At 36.6% G+C, this 16579-nt stretch overlaps 1 protein-coding gene across 2 annotated transcripts in view; it reads left to right on the top strand.

The window, feature by feature from the left end:
* Nucleotides 1-13842, top strand: part of LOC104597638 (RIBOSOMAL RNA PROCESSING 5) — a 72713-nt gene extending 58871 nt beyond the window's left edge. For both annotated transcript variants that reach the window (XM_010259299.3, XM_019197812.2), the window contains exons 29-40: nt 4921-5575; nt 7463-7523; nt 8311-8456; nt 8529-8712; nt 10544-10642; nt 10786-11168; nt 11258-11434; nt 12301-12397; nt 12505-12660; nt 12734-12964; nt 13078-13161; nt 13242-13842. In XM_010259299.3, coding sequence (XP_010257601.1) covers nt 4921-5575; nt 7463-7523; nt 8311-8456; nt 8529-8712; nt 10544-10642; nt 10786-11168; nt 11258-11434; nt 12301-12397; nt 12505-12660; nt 12734-12964; nt 13078-13161; nt 13242-13349 — 2381 coding nt within the window. In that variant the 3' untranslated portion in view covers nt 13350-13842. The remainder of the gene's footprint in view (nt 1-4920; nt 5576-7462; nt 7524-8310; nt 8457-8528; nt 8713-10543; nt 10643-10785; nt 11169-11257; nt 11435-12300; nt 12398-12504; nt 12661-12733; nt 12965-13077; nt 13162-13241) is intronic.
* Nucleotides 13843-16579: the final 2737 nt, after the last annotated feature.

Genomic DNA, 16579 nt, shown 5'->3' with positions numbered 1-16579 from the left:
AATGGGAAGCTAGGACTCCCATCGATCTTCAACAGCGGCAATGAAGGCTTTTGACAAACATGCTTCCTCTTCCATCAACCTACTGCAAAGTAAACAAGATGCTGTCCAAAGTTTGCCTCCTAAGGCCCGTTCAACCCCTGCTTGAAACGGGTTTGGGCTTGCGAAATGAAGGCTTTTGACAAACATGCTTCCTCTTCCATCAACCTACTGCAAAGTAAATTATGCCAACAAGATGCTGTCCAAAGTCTGCCTCCTAAGGCTTCCGTTCAACCCCTGCTTGAAATGGGTGTGGCTTGCGAAATTAGTGTACAAGGAGTTCCCTACCTCCTGAGTTTCCTCTTTTTGTTATTCATCCTATGACTTCGCCTAAAACCACCACTAATCTTTTCGATTGTGCGCCTTCTTTGGTGTGTGTGCTGAACGAACCCTATGTCATAAGCCTACGGATGTAGAAAATGCTTTTTACCACAAAGCCTGGATTTTCCTTGGGAGTAGGGAAGATGGGGAATAAAGGTATGGAAGAGAGGATCCATGGTCTGGAGCCACCTAAATCGACAATTCTGGTGTTTGATTTTGAAAGGGAGTTGGATGATTCAAGCAGTCAAATCAGAACTGGTCTCTCACTAGCAATTGGGGGGGGGGTGGAAGAGATTTAGAAGAAACCTTTACTAGAAAAACCTTTATGGCTGAAGACATGTACAAGAATGGATAAGGGCAAAGGGAAAAGGATAACTGTTCTTCAGGCTTGTGTATGTTTAGTGTTTATGGCTCAGTCCTAGGGGGAGGTAACACCTCGTGCCTCCTCCTAGGCTGAATGTACTGCTTTTTTTGAATTAATAAAACCACTCTCATTTATCAAAAAAAAAGTAAGAAAGAGGAGTGAGGTGGAAAAGCTGATTAGTAAAATAGATTATGATAAGGCAAGCAAAAGGAGGGGTAGAACAATGGACAATGTTTAGATAAAGGTAGGAGAAGGCAGGGCCTGAAGTGTCAGTGTTGGAATGAAGATTTTAAGTTGGAACTTAAGAGGTCTAGGGAGTGTGGAGAAAAGAAGATTGATAAGAGAAACTCTTAGAAATGAGAAGCCAGATGTGGTGTTGCTACAAGAAACAAAACTTTAAGCGGTGGACAAGAGATGGATCAGAAGTATTTGGGGCACAAGGGACCTGAGCTAGGCTTGCACACCGTCTTTGGGAGCCTCAGGAGGGACTCTTACTATGTGGAAGAATGAGGTGCTACAGGGTCTAAAGGAGTTAATAGCGCAGTTTTCAGTGTCGATCAAAGTTCGAAGTCTAATAGATGGAAAGGAGTGGGTGTTGACAAATGTATATGGCCCAAATTCATATAAAGAAACACCGCGTTTTTGGAAGAATGAAGTGCTACAGGGTCTAGAGGAGTTAATAGCGCAGTTTTCAGTGTCAGTCAAAGTGAGAAGTCTGATAGATGGAAAGGAGTGGGTGTTGACAAATGTATATGGCCCAAATTCATATAAAGAAACACCTCTTTTTTGGAAGGAGGTGAGTGTAGTAAGGGGTTTGTGGGAGGGACCTTAGTGCTTGGTTGGTGAGTTTAATGTAATACGGTTTTCGACAGAGACAAGCAATCCAAATCACAAAGAACTATCGTAAGTATGAGGGAGTTTAATGAGATTGTGGACGCTTTTGAATTGAAGGAAATTCCTTTGCTACAAGCGGACTATTCTTGGTCAAACTTCCAAGCTATCCCAGTCTGCTCCAAGCTGGATAGGTTTCTATTCTCAGTAGATTGGGAAGTTATGTGGGAAAGCTTGACCACACGAGCCATGCCTAGAGTAACTTCGTATCGCTGCCCTATTAGCTTAGCTCAAGAAACTTTGTTTGGTGGGCCCTCTCCGTTCAGGTTCAAAAACATGTGGCTAGAAGATCCCACGTTTGTGATGAAAATCAAGTCTTGGGGGCCGGAGTTGGATTCTAGAGGCTTAAAGAAAGGGGTTGGATTGTTGTGAATGCTAAAGAGTCTAAAAGAGGAAATAAAAGTTTGGAATAAGGAGCTTTTTGGTAAAGTGGAGGAAGTTAAAGAAAGAATTATCTTAAGGATTGAGGAGCTGGACAAGAAAGAAGGTTAGAGAAGCCTCAATGAGGGAGATAGAGAGGAGAGGTGGAGGTTAAAGTGTGAGTTGGAAGAGGTTTTAGTAAAGGAGGAGATATCCCAAAGACAAAAATCAAGGTGTAAATGGCTTTTGGAAGGGGATGGTAATACAACTTTCTTTCACTCTTTAGCTAGTGGTAGAAGGAAAAACCTGATTTCTAGACTAGAGGTGGATGGTCACAAGATAACTAGGGAGCAGGAAATTGTGAAGATCTTTGTGGATCATTTCAAAGGCATTTTTTCGAGCCTAGGAGAGAGGAGCTCTATCTTCCCAGACCTTTAGTGGGATAGAGTGCCAGATCCTTTGTCTACAACCTTGGAGAATATCTTCACCCTAGAAGAAATTAGAGAGGCTGTTTTTTCGATGGATAGTGCGAAAGCCCTAGGTCCAGATGGATTTTCTATGGCTTTCCATTAGGATTGTTGGCACCTTATCAAAGAAGATCTATTGGAAGTTGTGCCACCCCCATCTAGCTATGCATTCAACAGTAATCCACCTTGTTTTGGAAGAGCATTGTTTGTCTTCTACCTTTCGACACGGCAAACAACATTGTTTCTCTCACTCTCTCTTCTTTCCCATTAGTTTTCTCATTCCCTTCCTCCCCTATCTCTTCCATTTTTTTCCTTTCCTAGTCATCATCGGCCCATTGTCCATCGTCGCCTTGGGTGAAAAACCAAGGAGTTGCAGTGGTGAACTCTTTTGTTATTCTCACTCGAGTTTGCTACATTTTCAGCATAAAACATACCAAACGTCGACCCTTTTTTAGTCTCCTATCATTTTGACCTCCCCCAACCATTCACTAAACTCTCTACCCTTGTTACTGTCGTAAGTTGATTGAAATCAGTAAGAGATCAAGGAAATCAAACAAAAGAAATCATTAAAATAAATTAAATAGACATCATATATATTTCCATATAAGGAGAGAGAATTAATATATATTATGAAAATAAATAAATGACAACTGTAACTCTCTACTTGTTATTTGCATTTACATTCTGAGAAATGACGAGAGAGGTCCTATTGCAACGTTTTGGTAAAGGCCTAGGCCAACCTCGGCCACCGACCCAACCATCCAACTCTTCCTGATATAGGCCCCTGCTCTGTAGCACTTGTATTGCCCATAATACGGTATTGTCCACACACCAAACAATAACATTTGTTAGGACTATAATATTTAAATCTTATTGATCAATCCAATCAAAATCTGGGTTGATACGATCGGATTGTGGGATCAGATATATATATATATATACCTTTGCTTGGTTGGGTCGCCCCAGTCATCCCATCTGTAAGGCAGTATCACACTTGACATGTACGTTAGAGCAAACACCACCCTGGAGTAAGCACCCCATGGCCTACCTAAGAAGAAAGTTTCAACCTCAGTGATCTTGCCACCCAAGAAAGTGAAACCAATGTTTTCGGCTGGTGTTCTCTGTGTTGTTCTATGATAATTAAGCAATATATATATATATATATATATATATAGGGTTACAAGTGCAATATATTGCAGCAGATCGAGAAGGTACTTCAAAGTGTGAGGCAGCGTTTCCACATATGAAGCAGTTTGGCTGTTGATATAACAGTTGCTGTAATAGTGTCTCCCTGTGTCATCGAGAAGGTCACCACTGAGGATTCATTGTTATTGTCGGAAGATGATGACCAATGACCATAAAATGGAAGAAAATTAAGATGGAAAGGAACAGGGTATTGTGGGTATAATTTAAATCAAACACGTCAAGTCATGTGTAAAAGGTTTGTGACGGAGGCTTAATGGGAAGGGAGCTGTGTGACAATTGTCAGAAACAGTAGTGGTACTTTAAGACAATATTGAAATGGTAGGGGTATAGTTAGTGAATGTCCTAAACCTTAGGGGTAGTTTAAGAAATTTTTCCTTCTGATTAATGGAGTGGCTAGAGACTTTTTTCCTGCTAAAAGAGGCTTGAGACAAGGGGGGACCCTTTATCTCCATTCCTGTTCACCATAGTTGCTGAATTCCTGAGTAGGATTGATTGTAGAGGCTGATCAGGTAAATCTATTTAGAGGTAGGAGGGTAAGAAGGCTTGAGGTGACAGTCATTCACTTGCAATTTGCAGAGGTCATCATTACATGAGAGAAAAAGTGTGGAGAGATTAACAGTAGTTCTCCCAGTTGACTGCCCACTTGTTTGCATGTTTTAGGATACAAATGATAGGATTCTTCTACCCTTAATGAAATTTGGACATAATTTAAACTACTTTTATTACATAACAATGAGTGAGGAGACCAGGCCACCCCTGGTCTCATTCTTGGACATGGATATGGATGTGTGGCTTGGGTATGTGCTTGCTTTTGGTTATGGGCTATGACATTGTAATGGGACTAAATATGGAATTGAGCTTGGATCAGATCTTTGGCTTTGTCTGTATTGTGTACCATTCTAGAAACTCAAATAAGTTAGTGGCTCTTCTATGGACTATTTTATGAGTCTAGTTAAGCTGTTGGTTTTCTCCTCCATCATGGAAAGCCTTTGAAAAAGTCTATAAATACCATTAATGAGTTTTGTGTTTCTTCTTTCTAGCATTGAAGAACCTGCAAATCCTTATAAAAGTTTACAAAGACTGTCAAGAAGTTTTATTTTTCCCTCCAAATACATCAATGTGAACTATGGTTTTCTGCATATTCAAGTGTTTATGTTCTTTTTTCGTTTTTCGTTTTCCTTGGTGTTAGAAAGATCTCTCTGTTGTTTCTGAATTCATGCTTTATGAGGCATGCTTTTATTTCTTTTGGTCATGTAAACTGTATTCATTTTCCAGGTGCCAGCGAGCTTGAGGATGGGGTAATCACTGATGATTTTAACTTTTCAATTGGAAAGCTTGCTACTGGTTATGTGGTTAAAGTGGATAAGGAGTGGGTGTGGTTGACAGTATCTAGACATGTGAAGGCTCATCTATTTCTTCTTGATAGTTCGTGTGAACCAAGTGAACTTATAGACTTTCAGAAACGATTTTATGTTGGGAAAGCTGTTTCTGGTCATGTGTTAAACATTAATAAAGAGAAAAAACTTTTACGTTTGATACCGCACCCACTATCAATTGTTTCTAATGCAACACTTGGCAACAAAATTACCAAGAAGGATGATCCAGAAAGTATTATTTCAAATGAGTTTGTTACCGAACATATTCATGAAGGTGATGTACTTGGTGGCAGAATTAACAGAATTCTTCCTGGTGTTGGTGGATTACTTGTGCAAATTGGACCTCATCTTCATGGGAAGGTTCATTTTACTGAGCTTGCAGATGAATGGTTATCTAATCCTCTGCTTGAATATCAAGAAGGACAGTTTGTGAAATGCCAAGTTTTGGAAATCATTCGTTCAACCAAGGGTTTGTTGCATGTAGATTTGTCATTACGTGCTACTTCCTTGGAAGGTATCCAATCTCCAAAATCTGTGGGACTCAATAATGATTTGTAAGTCATTCATTCATTCCCAATTTGGTTTTTGTTAACCTTTCATGAGAGTTCTATAGAACAAATTTTAAGATATGAAGTAACTCTTCAGGTAATTATTATCTTTGGAATCTTAGTAAGTCTTCATTTTTATTCTCATGCTGTTGATCTAAAGTGTTATTTTTTCATGTATTTCTTTTTCTTTTTTCAGTTACATCATGCAAATGCTTTTTTTTAATAAGTAACAACATTTTATACTAGAAATTTATTATTTTTAGCTGCATTGAAACTGATAAAAAATTTAGCTCCATTAAATCTCTCTGACTTTGTCTTTGGAAAGGCATTTTTAACCGGCTGGGGGGAGTTTACCAAAAAAAGAAATCGGCTAGGGGAGGTGGCCATTTACTTTTGTTTCTTCCCTAGTTCTTTAATTGTTTATTGTGTTCACCACAGAACTGTAGTCTATTAATACTAAAAAAAAAGTCTATTCTTTATTGAAAACTAAGAAAGCAATAAATGATGCACTCGCATCCAGTAATATAACACAGAGAGGCTGTTAAAATCTGAACTTTGGAGGATGGCTTCTCCATTTTGTATCTATGCAAACTTGATTCTATGCTTAGTGTGAAATTCTTGGTGCTTACATGATATCTGGCTTTGTCCATTATTTTTTGACCTTATATGGTGTTAACTTTTCTTACTTCTTCCTTGTGAGTTACAACATTGTTCAACACTAGTTTTAAATTTTTGAGTGTTGGTATGCATTTAATTTGCATATGTTTAATGGAAGGAGGCTTAGAGATTGTGTAATTTCACTCAAGTGGTTGGTTATCCATGAGGTTGATGAACCCAGGAATTTTGAAATTCCAAAAATAAACAAATCTTTTGACAATCCTTCTACCACTGTTTTTCTGGTCAGCCTATCTCAGATTATTGCATTCAAAAGTTGTTACATGACTAATATAAGTTGTGGAATTGTTTCTTTATTGGAACTTGGACGTGAGATAAAGATCTGATACTACATGGTGGAATTTTATGACCATTATTTAGAAGAAATAACTTCTTTTGGCTAAACCAGGAACATCATTTCTAATGAAGCATTAAGCATTTGGAAAGTAGGTGTCAACTGTTTTTTTTTTTCATTTTTTTTTTATGATTGGTAACTTGACGAATTTCATTACTTGTGGAGAAAGGGTTGAAATGTACAAGTGAGAGATGTGCCAAACACCCCATTAATTTTAGGCTACAACTCCTAGCTAACCCACAAACTTCTCAATCATACATTCATGTCCCTTGAGTAGTATCCCCCAATACTGTCGATTTCTGGTCAACCCTTTTTTTTCATTAGTACATCCATCTTGTTGTTAGCCTATCTATGAATCCATGTAAATTAAACCTTTTGTTCCCTTGCCAGATTCTTCACCTCTCAAAATGTTTTTTGCTGCCATAGTTGGGCTGTTGTTTGGAAGCCATCATATTATTTCTTGTGTCCTCTACCACTATATTCTGGTAAATTAGGTTCTTCCCCAACCTTAGCCTTTGAAATACTGTGGTCAGTTCAGCCCTGGTTGAGTCACCATGATCTCTAGGACCAGAAAAATAGCATGATAATGCCTTGGTGGTTCCTGAAAACAACACCAATACTTGAACTACGTGGATTGGCCATGCTACAGCTATCAAAATTTACTTTTATGTTGCGGGGAAAGACCAGCTAGATGGTTGTACTGAACTTATGTATATGCGTCAATGGTTGCATCCGTGTTCCATTGGTATGGATAATATGCTGGATTTTGGAAATTCCTGACTTTGAATGATGCTTAACTTTAAATATAGTACTGGTACTTTTATTTTACTTAAAATAATTTGATTGAAGATGCATTTTTAACTCCTTTTCTTGATTGTTTTTAGGAATTCTCTTATAAGCCGAGTGAAAAGGATTGAGGATATTCATCCTAACATGGCCGTGAAGGTATGAATCAACTTGCTATTTATCCTGATTTCCCTTCATGTTCTTCTATTTCTCTTCATCACCTGAATATATGTGATAACTGAGGGACTTTATCATTATTTGCATTTAATTGTTATTAGTTTTTTTTTCTTTTTGGCTCTAAGGTATCATATATGCAATTATAAAATGACAAATCAAGTGACTGTCTGCATCTTTTTTTCTGTCTTTTTTGCGTTTATTTTATTTACAGCATACTTTAATACAAATCTTTACTTTACCTTTTCTCAAAAAAAAAAAAAAATAGCATCCAAATAATCTTGAGTTAGTTAATGTAGTGCATTCACTAAGTTTTTTAGTTTTTTTCCATCTTATAACACTATGTTTTCCATCTCTTATCCAAACTATTTCTCTTTCATGGTTTCTAAAACATTGGTGGGACAAAGGGGAGGAGAGGAAGAAGGGATGGTCTCTCTCTCTCTCTCTCTCTCACTCCCACCTTTTTGGTTTGAGTTTCAATGTATTTGTTTTGACCTTTGAATCTTGTGGGTGGGCTTTGGCATATCACTAATGTTTTCCCCCTTGTCTAGGGGTTTCATCCTTTATTTCTGTTTTGGTAAATTTCCCCATATCAATACGAAAAATGTTTTTGTGATTATCCTTGTATATTTTTGTTTGTGTGCCACTATGTGCCTTGTAAGTTCATTGCCAATGTTCCTATGTTTGTGCTGGTAGCTATTTGGATTAACTTCTGAGTGTTGCTGAACCATCGTCTGCTCTTTGCACTGATTTGTTTTCCCAATTCATTTAGGGTTATGTTAAGAATGTTACTTCAAAAGGTTGTTTCATCATGCTTTCGCGCAAGATTGATGCAAAAATTCTCCTATCAAATTTATCTGATGGATTTATTGAAAATCCCGAGGAGGAGTTCCCTGTTGGAAAACTTGTATCTGGAAAGTAAGACTAATTTCTTTTTCTATTTAAATAGCTTTCTGTTATCTACCTTGAGTTAATTAAGATTGCCTACAGGGTGTTGTCTGTTGAACCTTTGTCTAAGAGAGTTGAAGTCACTCTAAGAACGGAGAATACAAGCAGTGCATCGAAGATTGACATGTGTGATCTAAGCAGTCTACATGTTGGAGATGTTATTTCTGGCAGGATCAAGCGGGTTGAGACATATGGTTTATTTATCATAATTGATCCCACAAACTTGGTGAGTATGCATGAAGAATTGTTCCTAGAATCTTTGGATAATGGTTACCTTATTACAAATAAAAGGAAAATGACATTTATTCTGATGGTTAGATCAGCAATTGGTGTCCTATGCCAAATAACCTTCCAGATGACTGTGGAATCTGATATTTTCTGATGGTTAGACCAGCCACTGATGGTCATTTTGATTTTTGATCTGGTTGATCTGTATAGTGACCATTTTTTGCTGTAATGGTAAAATCATGGGATGGCAAGTGTGAGAATGCAGGTTAAAGTCTGAGCGTGGTCACTTTGTGCAAAAAATGCCAAAGGTTAGGACCGTATCCAGTCCACCCCACCCAAGACCCCAGATAACTGGGACAGACATTGGGTAATGGCTTTATGTAGTTGATCTCTATGTTGATAATCTGGTCCCAATCATTCTTCTGTGCACAAGATTTTCCTGATATTTGGCCTTGGTATTTTATCAAGGATCCAAGTATCAGTATGGAGTATCTTATTGGTAAGCTTACACGGATTTGGATACGGATACACTTCAGAAGTGCATAGATATGGTGGAAAGATATAGATATGCTTGGATACATTAGGGAAATTGTTTTAGATCCCACAAATACATTGAAAACATTAAATTTAAGGTTGAAACAACCATAAATAAAGTATAAGTAGATAAGAAATGCATATTTTAATGGTACATATGAAGAAATACACGGCAATTAATGTATAAGAAATAATAAATACCATATAATGTTATTGTTAATGCATAGATTAGAAGTCCAAGACACAAATTATATGAACTATTATATTTTAGTATATCAATTATTTATCATTTTATTATTTTACTTTTAGTATTAGCAAAAAAATCAACTTAGTATTAAACTCTAAAATATTTTGTGAACAACAATTTTGGGTTAGTAAATTATAAATATGTTATTATTTAATATAAATTTAAATATTAATTAAGAATTTATAAAAATATAATATCTTAACATAAAATATATCATACCTACTAAAGTTATTAAGATACATATCATATGGATATTCATAAATTTTTTTTACTAAAATAATTATTCTAATATTAATATTATTGTTATAAATTCTTTTAAGTTAAAACTCATTTTTTGATATATATGTGGATTAGTAGAATTGATAGACTCAACTTAATATTAAATTCTCAAATATTTTGTAAACAATATTTGTGTTTTTTTGTAATTAAATTATAAATGTGTTTTTATTTAGTGTAAATTAAAATATTAATTTTATTTATAAAAATATATAATCTTAGCTTAAAAGCATATCAGAGCTATTAAAATTTCTAAGATACATATCTTATGCAGATTCATAAATTTTAATTATTAAAATAATAATTTTATTGTTAGCATTTTTATTTTCGTTAAGTTTCTTTAGATGAAAAATCCTTTTTTGACATAAATGTTTCTTTGATAGATTATTGATTTTATTAAATTTTATAAAACACTAATTTTAAAGAATATTCTTTTTAATTTTTAGTGTAACATAAATGTTTATTATTATTTATTTGGTTTGCATGTTGATGGTAAACTGTATAAAATTTATTTTTGTTTTATTTATTTTTGTTTCATCTCTTATCGTGTGCCTAGCACATGGCTTACTGCACCATTTTGTATTGGTATTGGCTGATATGCTACAATTCAATGTGATACACCCCAATATCGTATTGGCATGCTGCGAAAGAATGTGCCCATTCCTAGCTTGTTGTGTACCCATCTCACCTGATACTGATATGATATGCCCCATATTGGAGGTATTCTATCGATATTTGGATTCTTGATTCTAATCATGTAACATTGTCCTAGGTTGGGTTGTGCCATGTTTCAGAACTTTCTGATGATCACATTGACAACATTGGAAGTAAATATAGAGCAGGGGAGAGAGTTATGACAAAGATTCTGAAGGTAATAATCTTTGTTGTTAAAAATTGGCCTCTGCTATCTAAACATTCTCTTTCTCTCTCTTCCTCTTTCACACACACACAGACACATTTTCCCTGGTAAAATTTGTGGGGTTATTTATTCATGCTTATTTATCCTATCATCAGGTAGACAAGGAAAGACAGAGAATTTCTCTTGGAATGAAGAATTCTTACTTGAGCGATGATACCAGTGTTGACCTTTTGAATAGAAATATTGATGAAAACAAACATGAAAATGGCTTGGTTGATGATCCTTTGGTTAGCATTTCCCAAGAGAGAAGTGCATGTGGGATCCAAGATTCTGATCCTGATTATGGGAGTAGAGAATGCGAAGTCCTTGCACAAGCAGAATCAAGGGCTTCTATTCTTCCTCTTGATGTTAATCTTGATGATGTAGATGGCTCTGATTTGGATAATGCAGTAAATAGAGCTGAAGAACATGACAACGAGACTGCTACCATTTCTGAGAAGAACAAGAGGCGGGCAAAGAGGAAAGCAAAGGAAGAAAGGTCATTTCATTACTGGAAACTGTTGCAAAACTAGTTCTTCCTCTGCAATTCTTTTTTTGTTTTTCTTTTACTTGAAATTTTCTGTACAGGGAGCTTGAAATTAGAGCTGCCGAGGAAAGACTTCTTGAAAAGGACATTCCAAGGACATCTGATGAATTTGAGAAATTGGTTAGAAGCTCCCCTAATAGCAGCTTTGTTTGGATTAAGTACATGGCCTTTGCTCTGTCTGTGTCTGATGTTGAGAAAGCTCGTTCAATTGCTGAAAGGTATATTGCTTGGACTGAAAGAAATTAAATTTGTTAAATGTGTTGACAACAAATTCTGATGTTTTTATTTCTATATGTTTTTTTTTTAATTTTTTGGTAAGATTGTTTTTTTTTTTCAATTTCGAGTTTTCTTTTTCTTTTCCTGCCAAGTGGATGCCCTCCTTAGGCTCCCAACATTTTTTCTTCTTAGGCCTCCTTTTTGTGACCCATTCTTGACACTACTGAAAAATCCTTTTCCAACTCTATGAGGTTTGGCTACATAAATCCTGTTTTGCCATTTCACTCTATTAAGGGTTTCTGGGATATGGGATCCTTTACAAAAATATGAACATAGAAGTAAACTAAAATGGGTTACAAGGAAGAAATATAAAGCCCAAGATTTCTTTTTGATATTTAATTGGGAAAGAGAAAGGGAAGGAAATTTTATGCTGCGCTATGTTTTACCAAATGAATTCTATATTCAGTCATTCCTGATATTGCTTTTTTCATTTTTTAGTGAGCAGTTGCTTTTTGCTCAACGTTCCTTTGTTATGATCTAGTAGAATGAAGGCCCGACCTTAAGAATTGGGCATAAGGCCTGGATCTGATCTTTGACATGCATGCGTGCATGTGTCCAGCTGGTGTAAATTTGTGGGCTGGTTCAGTCTGGGCTTGGATTGGGCCTGCCTAAGTTGCATCCCTCACCTCCCCCTTTCTTTGGGAAGTGGTCTCCATGATAGAAACATGTAACATGTCAAGTACATCAACCGGGTATTAACATATCTTGATGGAAAAATATATACAAGAGGTTGTTTATCTTTGAGTTTCAGTTATGCTTTAATTATTTCTTTCTTTATCACCAACTGCTGCTCTTTTATGTTTTGAAGGGCTTTAAGTACCATAAACATCCGCGAGGAGAACGAAAAATTGAATATTTGGGTGGCTTACTTTAATTTGGAAAATGAATATGGAGAACCTCCACAGGTAGAGATATCTTGTTTGACATCAGGTGTTATGTTTTCCTCTTTTTTTTTTTTCTTTTCTTTTCTATCTTCATTATTTTTTTTTTTAAAGTTGCCAATTTCTTTCAGGAGGCTGTCATGAAAACATTCCACAGGGCATTACAGTATTGTGATCCAAAAAAGGTGCATCTAGCATTGTTAAACATGTATGAAAGGACTGAACAATATAATCTAGCTGATGAGCTTCTGAACAAAATGGTCAAGAAATTCAAGCATTCTTGCAAGGTATTTCCCTCTACTTTATACTGAAGGGTGTAATTATCCAAGTATGAAATGCTTAACGTTGATGAAATTGCAGGTCTGGTTAAGGCGAGTACAGAGTCTCTTGAAGCAAGGGAAAGATGGAGTTCAATCAGTTGTCAGTCGTGCTCTTCTATGCCTTCCTAAGAATAAGCATATAAAATTCGTCTCTCATACAGCCATTCTTGAGTTCAAGTTTGGTGTACCTGATAGAGGGCGATCCGTTTTTGAGGAAATACTGCGGGAATACCCGAAGAGGACAGACTTGTGGAGTATCTATCTTGATCAAGTAAATCTCACTTCCCGTAATAACACCCTTTAAGCTTGCTCATGCTTTACCTTGAGGAATTTCCATGCCCTAATCCTTTTTCTTTTGATACTCCTCATTGATGAAACTAATAGGAGGTTAGACTTGGAGATGCGGACATTATTCGTGCATTATTTGAGAGAGCAGTAAGTTTGCGTCTTCCACCGAAAAAAATGAAGGTATGCCTATGCCACATGCACCAATTAATATTGGTTTGGCCTCTTTGGCATTTACTGATGTCAATTCCATTCATATGTAGTTTATATTCAAGAAGTATCTCGAGTATGAGAAATCTTGTGGCCATGAAGAACGAGTTGAATATGTTAAGAGGATAGCAATTGAGTACGTGGAGAATTCACTTGCTTGATGACTGGTCAAACCATCTCGAGATGAGAATGATTTGCTGACTCAATTCTATTGAAGAAAAGTCAGATGTGCCTTTGTGTACCATCTTAGAGAAGAGAACCCTGCCCTTCTCAAATTAGGGATGTCAATGCCCAACAGGTCAAGAGCAACAATTCCGGGCAATCTTGTACAGACTACAGAGAGAAGTTCAATGTAATTATTACGGCAATGACTGTAAAATGTTATTTTTCATTCCTATGCAGTGAGAGGGTAATTTGAGGTGGAAAGAGATGTCTGAAATCTAAGGTCAGATTTCATGATTTCATCTCTGCGGCATGCTGTCATTCAGCAATTTTTCTCGTGTAAAAACACATTATGGACTATGGAGCTTCATGAGAAATTTTTGTAATTTACGGGATAAACGAAAGGGGTTGGCAGACCATAGTGTATTTAAGCTCGAGTATCCGTTAAATTAAGGCCCAAGAGGCCAAGATTGTTAATCGTGTTCTTGCTCAGTGAATGTCTAATGGCTCTTTTATGGTTGTACTTTGGATTCTATGTTGGATCTCTGTACATTCTCTCTCTCGTAAACCAAAGCAAAAAAAAGGTTAAATACTATATCAGATGGTAATGCAATTAATCTGCTACGTTCGGTTTCACGAATCCTGCCGCGATTCTGCCATGTTCAGTGGTTTATCATTGTTAATTCATTTCCTACTGCAAATTAATCTGTTCCTTGTAACAAATCACGTTGTTATTGGTGCTTTCCTGTAGTCTGTAGATGGTATTATCTTAACTAATCTTCAAGAGTGCTTGCATTGTGGAAACGTGATGTGTCTTGTACTTGGCCAGAGGAGAGAGGATCTTCTAATTGGCCCAATATCATGCTAAACGCATTGTGGTTTGGCATTTGGTGGTGATCTCGGAAAGATCGGAGACGACTGGCGAGCTTCTAGAAGAGGTCTATATGGTACCTCGACAGGCTGGGACACCACAAGCTGTTCGGACCTCGGTCTTAGCCGAGGTGCCTGAGCTGACCTGGCCTACTGAGGTGTTCGGAAATGTTGAACTGCCATTTAAGCATCAGGTTACTCCATGTGTCTGTACCAACGGGCCAAATTACCCCTCATCAAACACCATTTGAAATCTTTATTTTGATAGAAAATCAGAAAGTTGAAGAAAAGTTCTAAAGGAATTTTCACAAAATTCCTTCAATTTTTGGTTTCAAACCAAACATAGCCTAAGGCAAGGCATAAGTGAAGGTACAGGAAAATTCAAAATAAATTCACTTTAAAACCAATGTCCCATTCATTTTTTGGGGAGTTACTTACCCAGTTAAATATTTCTGAGGAAACACTTGTTGGGTAAATGCATTTACTCGTGTTCTTTTATTTCCTAGGTAAAAAAGGCAATGATCATTTTAGCCGTAAAAAGTCATTATTGAAAGGGGCAATTTTGTCCTATCCAAGTGTTAGCAACTTCCCTCAAGTGTGAAAGTGGGAGATGGGTGTCACTTCTGAAAAAAGAACATGAGTTTCTTGGTCAATGAGAACTAAAATCCCATTAACAAACTTTCCCCCTCTCAAAATCCAAGAAAATGAATCAGCCATAAAAGTGAAAGGAAATCAAGACAAAATAGGAAGGTAAATTCTTCTAAAGAAAATCTCTCTTATTTATTTCTTCTTTTTCTTCTATAATTTCATTTTTTTTATTCCTTGTTTTCTTAGCAACCAAACAAGATGGGGTTATTCACTTGAAAGGGACTCTTTCATTGTAATCTACATATTACCTTTAAACTCAACTTGTATTGTCATGTCTCCATCTCAGACAAAGTCACCAACTAAAAGTTCCCCACCCCCTCTACCCGAGAATGTGAAGGGTCCTAATTTGAGTAACAGCCCAAAAGTGAGAAAGAAAGAGAAAGAGAGACCCTCATAGCCTTTAGAGCGCTTTAATGCTTGGGCCAGCTTGCTGAGATCCGGTTGGTATGATTGGGTTTAAATGCTTTGGTCGCTGTAGTGCGGTTCATCCGGTCTAACCCAGGTGTACACCAACCAATTTGCATCCAAGGAGGGAACCTTGAACTTCTGGTAAGGATGAAAGCCGGTAGTAATTAGTAAAGAATTCGGATTTATTATGATGGTGAGATATATGGTGTCAGATCACATTGGTAGGGTGTTGGAACGTGATTTAGTGAACTGTTTAAATTAAAGTCTCTATATATCTGATTCATGTTTGAAAGTTTGTTGGAGCAACGGAACTGTGGTGGTGAAAAAATCAAAGGAAGAACCAAAAGAATCTGAAGAAGAGAAGATGAAAAGAAAGATCACGTAGAATTCTGGGTTTACTTGTTCTTACCTTCTTGAGCTGTCTAACAAAATGTTTTAGATGACAAGAAATATAAAGTAGTTTCAGTTTTACACTCAAGACTTTTCAGCTACCAATTCCCAACACAACCCACTTAATACAAAAGACAAAACATAAAGGAAAATTATAGAATTACCACTCTTACTTTTCAACACCCCCTCTTAATTTGTAATTTTCATTAGAGATCTAAAATTTAGAAACTTTTCAGAAGCTAGGGGTGTGAAGATATCAACAACTTGATCTTTAGTCTTGATGAACTTCAATTCGATATCTCCTTTCTCAATTGACTCTCTGGTGAAGTGGTGTATCAGCTCAATGTGCTTTGTTCTTCCATGAAAAATTGGATTTTGCCATTGCAATAGCTGGAGTGTTGTCACAGTAGATTGTAGTTGGGTCATCTTGCACAAATTGAAGGCATTTCAAAAGTCTTCCAAGCCAAATTGCTTCACAAGATGCACTAGTGGCTGAAATGTGTTCTGCTTCAATTGAAGATGGTGCCACAATATTTTGCTTCTTTGATGACCAAGAGATCATTTTACTTCCCAAGGAGAAAACATATCCAGATGTGCCTTTTCGGTCATTTATGGAACCAGCCCAATCACTATCTGAAAATCTAACCAGCTTGCAGTCATTTTCACTTTCATATTTCAGCCCAAAGTTCTTGGTTCCTTTCACATATTTGAGTATTCTCTTTGTTGCTCCAAAATGAACCTTACTTGGCTTGTTCATGTATCTTGAAACAATGCTTCTGTAGATTGATGCATCTACTAATTCTGCTCCATCCTCCTTTGACAACTTTTCATTGACAACCATAGGAGTAGTTAGGGGTTTACAAGTTGACATATGAAATCTTTTTAACAAATCATCAACATAATTCTCTTGAGA

The sequence above is a fragment of the Nelumbo nucifera genome, chromosome 7, assembly GCF_055504915.1.
Source record: "Nelumbo nucifera cultivar China Antique chromosome 7, China Antique-T2T, whole genome shotgun sequence".
NCBI classification, from domain to species: Eukaryota; Viridiplantae; Streptophyta; class Magnoliopsida; order Proteales; family Nelumbonaceae; genus Nelumbo; species Nelumbo nucifera.
This window is presented reverse-complemented; position numbering and strand designations above follow the sequence as displayed.